We start from the raw sequence: 12,643 nt of genomic DNA, 5'->3' as shown, positions 1-12,643 counted from the left end.
CAAGAAGCAAATAAATGTATTTCCAAAAAAAGTTTAACTTTGGTTTCTGGCTTCTTTTGTTTAAATGAAAATAAGTATCTAGTTGAAAAACATGTTTATATTGTACTATATTTCACAAAACAAGGTAGTGATATTTTTACTGAAAGTCAGTATGTTATTGGCACTAGTGCCAAAAAATGTCCGATGATACGTTAGGGTTGTTAAGACCAAAGAGTTCAGATGACAGCTTTACTTTTAATGTATACTGTAATTAAGTACATACAGCATAGCGTAGCTCGACGGGGGCATGAATGTGCTCTCTGCGGAATATCTAAGAGGACAACTCATTTCAAACCCATAAATAAGCATGTGAACGGCAGTTTGAGTCCCCAAATGACCGTAGTGTTTTTCACAAGGCTGCGTCGCTACTTTCATGTCATTGACGTCCACTGCATCCCATTTCAATAGATTGCTGGCTGCTCTCCCGGTCAACCCCCACAGGGACTTTGTGAGTTTCTGTGCAGTTATATATGTGTGTGTGATAAAGGAAAAATAATCTAGGCCTTGTTCACCTCACTCTCCAGCAGCCTCTCACATCCAAATTGAGGCCAAATGCTTTGAGATGATAAAGAGCCAAAATTGTCTACAGTCAGACTGTCACACTCACACACAAAACAAACTCACTCATTCATCTATTCACTCACTCTTTCTCTTTCTTCCTTGCCTCCTTTTCCCGCTCTTCCTGTCTCTCTATCTCATTTCGCCCCGTGCATGAAGAATGTGGGCCTCCGCTGCCATCGCAACGCTTCCAAACAGAGGGAGAAGCTAAAGTCTGTAACAGCAACAAGTTGGTTGTAAAAGTAGAGAATGGGGGAAAAAAACTGGACTGTGGGAGGACCTGTTGCCAATTACTCCTGCACAAACTCCCTTTTTACAGACCCTATTTCTCCATTTGCATCACCACTGAAAACCTGAACTCACAACTTTAGTTGAGCTACAATGTCAACCGTGTTACTTTGCCAAAGAGGACAATATCATTCTTTGGTTCGAGTGAAAAGAGACTTGGCAGTGAGGCAATGGGTTGATGAGGACTGAGTATGTTTGCACGCATTCAGCAATCTTGGAACACACACACACACACACACACACACACACACAACCACATATACACACACACACACACACACACACACACACACACACACACACACACACACACACACACACACACACACACACACACACAAGGCAAGACCTTAAAGCCAATCCATGTGGGGGTAGGTGACAGTGAGCGACCTCTCAGACAGACAGTCATTGTGTTGGAATGGAGGCATATTATAACCTCAGGTCTTCTGGCAAAACATTAAAAGACTTCAACTCATTTTACAGTGGAGCCGGCTGACTTAATTCCAATACAATTTTCTTGCCTGTTTGAAGTTTTATTGTGGACTTTCAGTGAGTAGATGCATGTCAAATAAATGGTAGGTGTGGAGTGATTGCCTTGCTGAGGTATTGTGTGTGTCAGTGTGTTGCTGCCTTGCCTGTACTTGTGGACTTTCTTTTGTTTCGCAGCCGTGGAGGATTATTGTGACTCACTAGCCTGCTGATTTTCTCTCTACCTCAGTCTCCCTATCTGTCTTTCTCACTCTCCCCATCCACTGGGATCACTGGTTTTAGGATTAATCAAGACCACCCAGGCTCTGTTTATCAAAGTGGAATATTTCTACTGGTCTGAACAAGCTCTCAACTTCACACGACTCGTTCAATATCCTGCTTTATTTTAACTGACTACTGTTTTTGTGATCATTGAAACTCTACTGGGCAGTGACCACCAATTAAAAAGGAAGAAACATTATACAAAGGCATTCTTTTATGAATGGTTCGTATTATGGCTCGCATACCGATACTTTTGCCCTCGTCTATACAGTGCCTGCTCTGATCTGACAATTTTATACTTTCCACCTGTTGCTCTCGTCTTCACCCTGGCTTTGCCTTCAGTTAGTCATACTGTGGTGTTGCTGTTAAAGAAGGGGTAGATGAAAATCTAACTGCATAGACCAGTGAGCAGGGGGTCATAGGAGAGGGGGGATGGAAAAGGAAAGAGTGACTGTAGAGCAGTGGAGCAATAATCCAGCACAGGAGGTAATGAAGAGAGGAAAGGGATATGGGTAAAAATAGTCAGGAACAGGAAAGAGGGATGAAAGTGGAGGAAGGAGGTGAAAGACCCCAAGAAAACATGGCTATTCATCTTTACCAATGGTTAAAGTTGCACTAATCAACCATTAATAATGGACCAAATGGCTCAAGGTGAAAGTGGTCGCTTGTAGTAATGAACCTTTAGCTCTAATGAGCATTTTAGTGTCTTTCAGTTCATTGTTTTGGTTTTATGGCCCATCATTGTAATGTTTTGGTCCAGTCTCCTTGCTCTCATAGCATAATTTTTACCTGCAGCTGTGTTCAGTGAAAAAGAAATCTAAAAAATCAACTGTACACAGCTGAACAGCAGATACTAGCTAGTGAACATTATGTAGCATTTAGCAGCTAAAGAGATATTTCCCTCAGGAGTTGGTGAATTTTGGATTTACAGTAAATACGTTGCGTAGCCTCTACATGACTCTAAATTAAATCTAATCCTCCTTGTCTGCTGGATGTGTGTTAAGAAACGGTTTGCTAACATGTTTACCATGTCAACCCTATAAGCTGATAATATGTCAATGTTGTTAAGTCTGAATGTTAAGAGTGCAAAGCGGTTAAAGTAAAGCTATTCATTGAGTAAGAATGCCAAGCATGTCTAGCTTCTGCAATCTTAGGAGCCAACACACTGGAAACATTGCATTTGTTTGTATCTCCATGGACTGAAACCATCTTTAGTACAATGGCTAGCAACACACTTTGTTAGTATGCACATTTTAACAGGCTTTCACACAACCATCCACAAAAAATCAGCTGCCTTCGCTCTACTGTAGATCTTTTGACAACATACACCCATAAGCTCTCCAGGAGTGAAGATATTTCAGCTACGTTTGTTTGCAAAGTGATAGCTCACATCATATTATTATCAGCTGAAACAAGGCCACAGTGTAGATTTCAGCTGTCATCTTTTGTTTGCTCTTTGTTTCTTATTGTTACAATATCTGAAAGGGAGGCAGACATGTGGGAGGACGATGATAAAAGAGAGAAAAGAAAACTGACATAAGTAACGTGTTCGGTGCTCAGCAGAGGAAGAGATGGTTTAGTTAGGAAATTATGTCTGCCTTCACATTTGATTTTCCTGTTAGGAGATCTTAAGGTGCTCAGACCTCGGTGTCTGGCCAAATAATGTCCAAACAGGATTATAAATGGTGTTCCCAAGAGCTCAGGCCTCTTTGGAGCCTCTCTTTGGACTACCTGTTATTGGAATTCCCCTAAACCCCCGACCATCACCCCCACCCAGTCCGCCTTTGTGTTCTCGCCCCTAAACCCACTTCTTTTTTTCTCCTGCCTTATTCTTGCTTTTCTAACTTTTCTAACTGAGCCCAGCAGAGTCTCCGGAACAGATCTGCTGCTGCAAAATAATGGGCTTCCTCTCCTGGGTAATACTGCCGTTATGAACAGACTTATCATAACGGGATTATTTCCCAGTCACAGACCCCACTTCTGGATCTTGTTAGAGAGCTACCTGGGAACCTCTCTCTCCTGTCAGTCCTGGGCCAGTTGGTGGGGGATAAACTCTCAGAGCCACTTGGTGTGTCTCCAGTACAGAAGCAGTGAGGATGCGTTTAAGCCATTCAGCGTCATTTAATAGTTTTAGAGTGTCAGGAAACGGTGTAAAGTGGCCCTGAGTTGACCCTGCAATAGCTGTCTGCAACACTATTGGAGTTTATTTTTGAACGTCGAATCAAATGCCTCGCTGACAGAAACACCTCATGAAAGACTATCAGAATAATTTCAGGCACTTGAGATGTTTTCTATTTTTAGTGAGGACTGGTTTTTCTCTGCTTGTCTTGTGCTGCTGACAGCAGAGGAGGATGTGTGTAATGAGGAAGGTGGAGGAAACGGTGAGGGCGGATGTAAGGATGGTGAAAGTATTTTCACTTTGCCAGAGGAATGCAGCAAAGAAGGGGAGAAGTAGAGGGCTTCAATAACTCTGAGAAACAACCAGTGAGCAACATCAGACGGTGAAATTAGCTTTTGGGATTTGTTGCCCGAGTAGCCAGAACAAAAACAGACCCTTGGAGGTCACAGGGGTGGGAGGGCAGAATCAAACCAGCTCCCCTCCACTCATCAGGGGGTCACAGGGTTAGCTGAGGGGGGGGGGGTCACGGTTGACGGCCTCAGAGGGTTGTTAATTCTATTATCCCCGCCTGAGAGGTCCTTGTCAAGGCTGGGAGTGAAGAAGAGGTAGGCACGGTTAGATAAAAGGTGAAAGGAGGTTGTGAGGCGTGATTATTTTGGCATGGGAAGAGATCACATACCACACATATCTTAATCTCCTTGAGTCATGGGTACTCATGAAGTCTGTCTCCTTTCTTTCGCTCCCCCTCACTCCGTGTCACGTACTCACAGACATGCTCACAGTTTAGTCAATATTTAGTAAACTGGCAGGAATTGAACCACCCTGCTGGCTGATCATTAAGAACTTCCCATGTAGTGCTGCATCACACACTTAGTGATGGTCCAACAGCCACTTTGTTTGGAGCTGCACTGAGGCTCCCAGGCTGCCACAATATAACATATTGGTTCACAATATTGTGCTGTGTTTTTTGAATGTGAAAGAGATTGCATTTGCAACACACATATTTCAGAGGATTCTGGCAATAAACTACAATCTGGTCGTTTGGTTAAATTGTGCTTCAATAAACAAAAGAAAAACTCTTCATTATTCCCGAAACTTTAAATCTACAGACCATTTTCTATTTAAGACTTGTATGAATGAGTGTGTGTGTGTGTGTGTGTGTGTGTGTGTGTGTGTGTGTGTGTGTGTGTGTGTGTGTGTGTGTGTGTGTGTGTGTGTGTGTGTGTGTGTGTGTGTGTGTGTGTGTGTGTGATGACTGTCAGTCTGTATGATTGTGTTAGTCCTGGCAGACCGTGTGCAGATATAGCTGGCATGGATTATTCCACTTGGCCAGACAGATTTGGGTTTGGCACGACAGAGTGAGTGTATGTGTCCCATCTCTGTCCCCCCGGGAAACTAACACTGATAATACAATCTGCAAATGAAAGAATTAATCTGCTGCCACTTATTGTGTTTAGAATATGTATCCATGTTTCTCATCCTAAAAATAGTGCAGTGACCAAGTTAGGCTATTGTTTCTTTCTTCAAAGATTTTGTGATAGGCGTAGGAGGACTGTGATCATGAAACTGTGAAGCGACTAGTTTTCAAACCCCTTTAGAAGTAATACACGGATGACTGCTCACCAGGTTCAGACAGGGAGATTCAGGAAAATCACAGAGCAGCTGCAGATGGTGATGACCGTGACTGTCTGTCATCCTCAGTCTCTACTAAATCCTTCCTCTTTTTCCTCTTCCTGCTTTGTTAATGACATTGACTATTATCAGATGCGTCACCAGAGACAAAGAGTGTATTTAATGAGGGATGAGCCTTTACTGGGGACATGCTCCCCCAGGAGAAATGTTTAAAACAAACAGCGTTCATGTGGCTGTAGCTAATGAGTGTTGAGAGTGGCAAGAGGCGTAAAATCAACAAATAATTTGGTCTAATTGTTCAGCAAAGATTGTTTTTAATTGTAATAAGTTTGTATGTAAAAACATTTTTTAATATTGCAAATAATAAAGATGCATTTAATCATTTCAATTTGAACAATTCAGGAATAATGGTAAGATGATAAGCCCTATAATTCAAAGCTGACATAATTAGTTATTTACCGCATATTAAGACTCATTTACATATTTTACACACATAGATGAGAAGCTAAGAACAAATCACATTAGTGACGTTAGCACTCTGCAGGAACCATTGTAATGTTTCTTGTTTAGTTAAAGCATATTATATCTACTGTATGATAACATGTTAACATGCTACATTTGTTAATTGCAATACAAGAAGTATGCTCAGGTGTTACTAATTAACACTGACGATGGCTCTGTTCTATTCAAGTGTCCCAGTAAGCCAGGACAATGAGCCAGCGTGCAATATACAGCACCCTGAAACTAAAGAAGTATAAGATAGTATATTGAGCCCTTTGCTGCCTTCTGTTTCCTCTCTCTCCCCTTTTCCTGGTCAATCTTTGGCTGCACTATCTAATAAAGGCAAAAGAAACCTTTAAAAAGTCATCTTCAAAAAAATCTAAATCAGAAAAGGCAAAATAAATGATATCAGTCTTATAATAATCATAATCAAATACCTTTTATTCATGGAAACAACTCTCTAACAGCTTGTGTAAACAGTCACAGATGTTGAGTCGTAATCCTTATTCTCTCTGTCTCTCTCTCTCATCAGCGTGTGTGGTGTGTCTGACGCCGTCGGGGTGCCATGGCTCTGGTACAGGCACTACCTGTGACCGTGAGTGACCACCCCAATCCAGGTCTCGACGTCCAGCATTGCCGGCCGCTATCATCCCACTCCCCCTCAGGCCTCTGCCCGGGCCCCTGTGGGCCCTGCAGCTCCGGGACAACCATGGGTTCTGTCAGCAGCCTAATATCAGGCCGGACGTATCAGGAGAGACACTGCCGGGCCGCCAGCGAATTCACCACTAAGTCACGTCGCTCCACACCGGCAACCAGCTGCTTCCGGCTCCAGGATAACACCCTCCGCAGCGGGAGCTCCCTGGAGCAGCTCCTGGTTATCAGCAACCAAACGCTTCCCAAGGCCCAGGTTCTGCCTCCACCGCTGCCCACCAAGAAGCAGCCCCGGCCTGGTAACTCTGCTGGAGCAGTAGGTGGTGGCACTAATGGGAACTCTGGATATGTGTGCGATGAAGTCGTGGTCGGAGACTGGAACGACAACCTGGTGCTGGCAGCTGCAAGCCCCTGCAGTGACTCTGAAGACCAAAGGGATAACAGGACTCTGAACGGCAACATTGGAGGGCCTCCTCCCAAACTCATCCCAGTGTCCGGACAGTTAGAGAAGGTAAGAGGAGTAGACTTATTATAGTTTACTATATAATATACACTGTACTCATCAAACACTTACGCAGATGTGAGCATTTCTGCAGCATGTGCTGACATGTTTTCCAGCAGATTACCTCAGCTGTCTAATTGGCTATTTATTTCCATCGATCCAGAAGGGAAACTTAATCACTGGCCTGACAGACTCAGATGGATCATTTGACAGCTACTCACCTTGCAGACACATCATGATCAATGTCAGAGATCACTTACATTCACTGACGTGTTTAGTGAACCCTGAGGAAGATCATTAAGAAGAAAAACGCTTACAGAACCTGTGTGGAGCTTCCACCCTGCCTCTTCCTCCACTTTGTTTCTCTGCCCTTAAATCTTATTTTCTCTGTCTTCTCTCTCTCTTGCCCGTTTCTAAATCATTAAGAAAATTGCTTAACGAAGCACATGAATATCAATTAAACCAAATTAAACTAATCAGAGCCTGGAGGGGTGACCTGCCAACATATCACTCACCCCTCTGTAATGAGTTTTATTCAGCCGTTGCTAATTAGCACTGCTTAGCTTTTATCAATCACTAATGCTGTTTTTCATAATTATGTACTTTCAGAACATGGAGAAAGTGCTGATCCGTCCTACAGCATTTAAACCTGTCATTCCCAAGAACCGTCACTCTGTGCAGTACTTGTCACCACGGCCTGTGATCAGCAGTCTGTCAGAGAGCCAGGCCAGCCTCAACCTCCTGCTGCCCCTCGGGGGATCCAACAGCGCCGGCGGCACAAACGGCATCATAGGTAGTAGCAGTTCTAGCACTGAAGGGAAGCGCAACTCCTACAGCGGAGGTCGCAATGCTCGGAACAGCCAGTCCTGCTCCATGTCTGATTCAGGGAGGAACTCCCTCTCCAGCCTCCCTACTCACAGCAGCACAGGTTATAGTCTGGCCCCCAGTGAGGGCTCCAGTTCTGGCTCCGGAGGCCAGCTGGAGCCTGTGACAGGCCTGGGTCGAAACACCTCAGGTGGAAGTGGGAGCCACGGCCACACTAACTCAGACAGTGGACGTTCCTCATCGAGCAAGAGCACAGGCTCGGGGTCGCTAAGCGGGCGCGGGCAGCCCCTGTCAGACAGCGGGTCCTGTGGCCACTCGCCACCACCCATGGAGGGCTACGAGGCGGTGGTGAGGGAGCTGGAGGAGAAGCTGAGGGAACGAGACCTGGAGCTCCAGCAGCTCCGGGAAAATCTGGATGAGAATGAAGCTGCCATCTGCCAAGTGAGACATCAAGACACTCGCCACTGACCCAACCTTCCTTTACCACACCAAATGAATAACTTGATATGTTAGTACAGTGTTAGTACACTGACCTCTGACCTTTCACTCATGTCTTTTGCTCTGAAAGGTGTATGAGGAGAAGCAGCGTCGCTGTGAGAGAGAGATGGAGGAGCTGAGACAAAACTGTGCAACAAAGATGAAGCAGGCTTCTCAGAAGGCCCAGAGGGCACAGCAGGTGCTACAGTTACAGGTATGCGAAGTATTTAAAAACCTTCAAAACATTTGCACAGACAGAGATGTTCAATCGTTACTTTGCAAGTCTCGTGCTTTAGATGTGAGTCTGGAAATACTTTCTCTGAGCGTGCATGTCTTATTCTAGATCGACATGTAATGCAGTTGTAAAATATGAATCTCTGTGTGTCGTTAGGTATTTCAACTACAGCAAGAGAAAAAGAAGCTGCAGGAGGACTTCTCCTCTCTGCTGCAGGACAGGGAGACGCTGGAAAGGAGGTGTGCCACCATACAGAGGGAGCAGACTCAGCTGGGGCCACGTCTGGAAGAGACAAAGTGGGAGGTGAGTGAGAGATGTTAGAGTGATTAAAGCAATTAAAGGTGCCATGTGAAATGCAACGCCACTCTTTGAGTCTGGCAGGGGATCTAAAAGCATAAAATGCCCCTAAAAGAAAGATGTCAGAGTCAGAGGTGACACCTGAATGAATGAAGTGAATGAATCGAATCTAATTAGCTTTCTCTTGACCCCTCAGGTGTGTCAGAAGTCAGGAGAGATCTCCCTCCTGAAGCAGCAGCTGAAGGAGATCCAGTCGGAGCTCAGCCAGAAGGCCGGAGAAATTGTGGGGCTGAAGGCTCAGCTGAGAGAAGCCCGCTCTGAACTGCAAGCCAGCCAGGCTCGATCCCACGAGGCTGGGATGGCCCTGCGGACGCGCTCTCTGGAGCTAGAAGTCTGCGAGAACGAACTCCAGAGGCGCAAGAGCGAAGCTGAACTTCTCCGGGAGAAATTGGGCCGATTGGAAGAGGAGTCAGCCCGCCTCCGGGACACTCTGTCCATTCACAGCGGACACTCTCTGCCTGCAAATCTATCCATGAAGGGGCAATGCATGAGCCTCTCCCTCCAGCAGGGTAGAGGTATGACAGGGAGGGGCGGTCCCAGTCCGTCTTTGTACCGGGATGCAGATGAGACTCATCTGGTCTGGGGCGGGGAGAGTGATGAAGCCAAGGCACAGAGGCAGAATGCAGAAGCAGTGTTGGGACTCAGACAACAGGTACAAGATTTTAACTGGTTTTATTCCAGGCATAAGTAATGAACATGTACGTGCCATAGGAAAATAATGTACTTTTTACTCCACTACATTTATTTCACAGTTATATTTATTACTTTGCCGTACAAAGAATATGATGAGTTTATAAGATATGATCCATTGTTATAGATTAAACTACTATTGATGACATTAAAATGCTGCTTACATGTTAGTGCATCAGTATTATTAATTGAATAATATAATATGTAATAATGTAACAATCACATGGACAATTTTTCTGTCTAACTTTAAAACGCCCAAGTACATTTTGGCGATAACACTAAAGGGATTGAATATGTCTTCCACCACTGAACAGTTTCTAACATGTCTTCTGTATTTTGTTTTCGCAGGTGGACAGGCTCAAGGCTGAACTCATGTACGAGAGGAGGACTAATGAGGAGCAACTGTCACGGTTTGAGGATGAGAGGAGGGTCTGGCAGGAAGAGAAGGAAAAGGTAAAAGGAGAAGTCTGATTTCAGAATAGCTTACTCTGATCCTTTCCTACCTATTTACTTACTTACTGTTATTCCTTCCGCCCAGGTAATCCGCTACCAGAAACAGCTGCAGCAGAACTACATCCAGATGTACCGTCGAAACCGGGATCTAGAGCGAGTGATGAGGGAGCTGAGTCTGGAGCTGGAGAACAGGGACATGGAGGACTATGAGGTTCACAGTGGCAGCAACGACATCCACTTTGAGGAAATCACCGCCACTGAGATCTAAAAAAAACAAACAACACACACTTACAGTAATATGTGCACAGAAACATGGAAACACAACTCACAAAATATTCTAAGGATGTAAAACAAACATTGAACTCCAGGCCAAATACTGCACTATCTTCAACATGGCTTCACCTGGACCATTGAGCGAGCACTCACCACTTGGCGAAAGGGAGATCTCCCAAAGGTGCATTCTCACTCCCTGCAAGTACTCCAATAAATCCTCGTAAAGTGTCCCCTCCGGCGCTTTTAACAGGTTTTTTTCCACTACAAAGCCAGCACAAAGACTTATTTCCCTCCGTGGCAGCAAAAGCAGTGAAAGAGAAAGTATTTCTTCCTCAGACCACATTCAAATCAGGGTATTGAAAACCGTCGGGAACTTGATGCAAAAAATGTCATAGAGGCACAGCAGTCTGGTCAAAGTGCAGGCGCACCTTTCTCGGTAGCACACGCGATTAAACACACGGCCACCAGCATGCATGAAATGATGCATTATGATCGTCACTAGTCCCATCACCACCGCCGCCGCTGCTGGATACAACAACCACAGCTGCCCCAGTCCTCCGAGTAACTGCTGAAGGGGAAGAAAACACTAAATATTACAACTTCTGCTATTTGTATATTATGGTGTTCAAAGGATCAGCAGTTAATTTAATTTTTAGATAAAAGGATAACAATATTTTTGTTTTTGTGCTGTATTTGCTCAGCAGAGTGTATTTCCTAAAAGAATGTATTGTGACTGTTATCACTCCAGAGTAATGCAGTATAAATGGTCATCACCCGCAATGAAATAATCTGCTCACCAAGGGAAACATGGTTCATCATTTTGCACAACTTTTTTTCTTCTTCTTCGGGATACAACTGTCGTTCTTGTGAAGCAAACCATCAGACTTCAACCAACTAATCCGCCATTTTCCGACACAGACACCAAACGTTCAAAGGACACTGCTTATGTTTTCTAGACCACCAACAGTCATGCTGTTACGTTCGACCAATTCGTCAACTCAGTCGGACAACGCTCTGACAAACATTTTTTATTTTACAATTATGTAACATTAGGAAGCAGACAGTAGCACGGGAGATATCACCAGATATGCTGATTCTCCTCTTTCTCTTTCTATTTCCGCCTTTGTCTCTATGTCTGCTCTCTCTTTCCATCTCTATCTCTGCTCCTTACTCGACTATTTTTATAACAGTCGGCAGTTGGTGTCAGGAAACTAAAAATGGAGCATATCCTTTCAGTTTGCTCGTGACGTCACTGAGAGATTTAAGGCATGCTTAATAAATAAAGTTTCCATTTATTCTCTTTCATTCTCATTAATGCTCTTTATTTAGCTTTTGCCAACCCGAAGCCAAATAACACTTTTAAAGTCTTCCTAGTCTCCCCTGGACTATAATCTTCACTGACTGCTATACAGGTAGCAAGGCTGGCATGTCTGCATGTCTTTGTTGTATCAGATTTCAGAAGAAGCCGGTTCAGATAGCAGTGAGATGAGAATTTACAGATGCAGTAGCTCCAGTGCTGAACATCCTCAAGGCAGGTCGGCTGTCAAAGCCCTAAATATAAACTTGTGCGGAGCATGTTAACATTTGAGGCTGTTTTCTCACAGTGTATGGAGGGCTGTGAATACCACTGAGCATGGTGGGTCTCTACAGAAAAAGGTAGTGGGCTGAGAACCTTTATTTTACAAAGAGTCTATATCAAGGAATAATAATTAAATGGAAATCTATATAATGGAGGAGATGTTGTATATTTTTTTATATATAGCACCTGAAGATATTTTGTTGTATTACTGATATAAGTGTGGGTTTAATATACAAAATATAAAGACATATATATATAAAAATAAATAAATCACATACCAATATTTCAAATGATGGATCAGTTATAAATGGAGGCGGCAGCATAGGAAAAGTGCACCTAATACTGTAATGCATGATAATATGTTTACATTATATAATCTGTGTGACACAAACATACACTCTAATGACCAAACTTTGCAGCTGATAGAAAACAGTTTTGACCTGTTGTCTCTCCATTTTGATTGATCTTTCATTTGATCATCAGTATCATAATATTGCACCGATTCATGTCTTCATCATTGGGTTTCATGCACGTCGTTAGTTTCTAAAAGCACGAGTTGGGTCATTTCAGAGGGACTTCTTCGTTAAGATGAGGTCGGAGCAGATGCAAACCAAGAAAGAGTTTAGTTTCCTTAAATTGGAAATTCCATCGAACGTCTTTCAGACAATGTGATCAGTATATTTGATCAGTCTATATTTTGCATGATCTTACCAC

General features: G+C 43.8%; 1 protein-coding gene across 2 annotated transcripts in view; it reads left to right on the top strand.

Moving 5' to 3' along the window:
- LOC115020072 (leucine zipper putative tumor suppressor 2 homolog) overlaps positions 1-12,171 on the top strand; it is a 37,356-nt gene extending 25,185 nt beyond the window's left edge. For both annotated transcript variants that reach the window (XM_029449951.1, XM_029449950.1), the window contains 7 exons: positions 6,420-7,049; positions 7,650-8,306; positions 8,434-8,556; positions 8,734-8,880; positions 9,071-9,586; positions 9,973-10,077; positions 10,163-12,171. In XM_029449951.1, coding sequence (XP_029305811.1) covers positions 6,453-7,049; positions 7,650-8,306; positions 8,434-8,556; positions 8,734-8,880; positions 9,071-9,586; positions 9,973-10,077; positions 10,163-10,345 — 2,328 coding nt within the window. In that variant the 5' untranslated portion in view covers positions 6,420-6,452 and the 3' untranslated portion in view covers positions 10,346-12,171. The remainder of the gene's footprint in view (positions 1-6,419; positions 7,050-7,649; positions 8,307-8,433; positions 8,557-8,733; positions 8,881-9,070; positions 9,587-9,972; positions 10,078-10,162) is intronic.
- Positions 12,172-12,643: the final 472 nt, after the last annotated feature.

This window comes from Cottoperca gobio, chromosome 15, assembly GCF_900634415.1.
Source record: "Cottoperca gobio chromosome 15, fCotGob3.1, whole genome shotgun sequence".
NCBI classification, from domain to species: domain Eukaryota; kingdom Metazoa; phylum Chordata; class Actinopteri; order Perciformes; family Bovichtidae; genus Cottoperca; species Cottoperca gobio.
The sequence above is the reverse complement of the archived record's forward strand: the minus strand, read 5'-3'. Positions and strand labels throughout refer to the sequence as shown.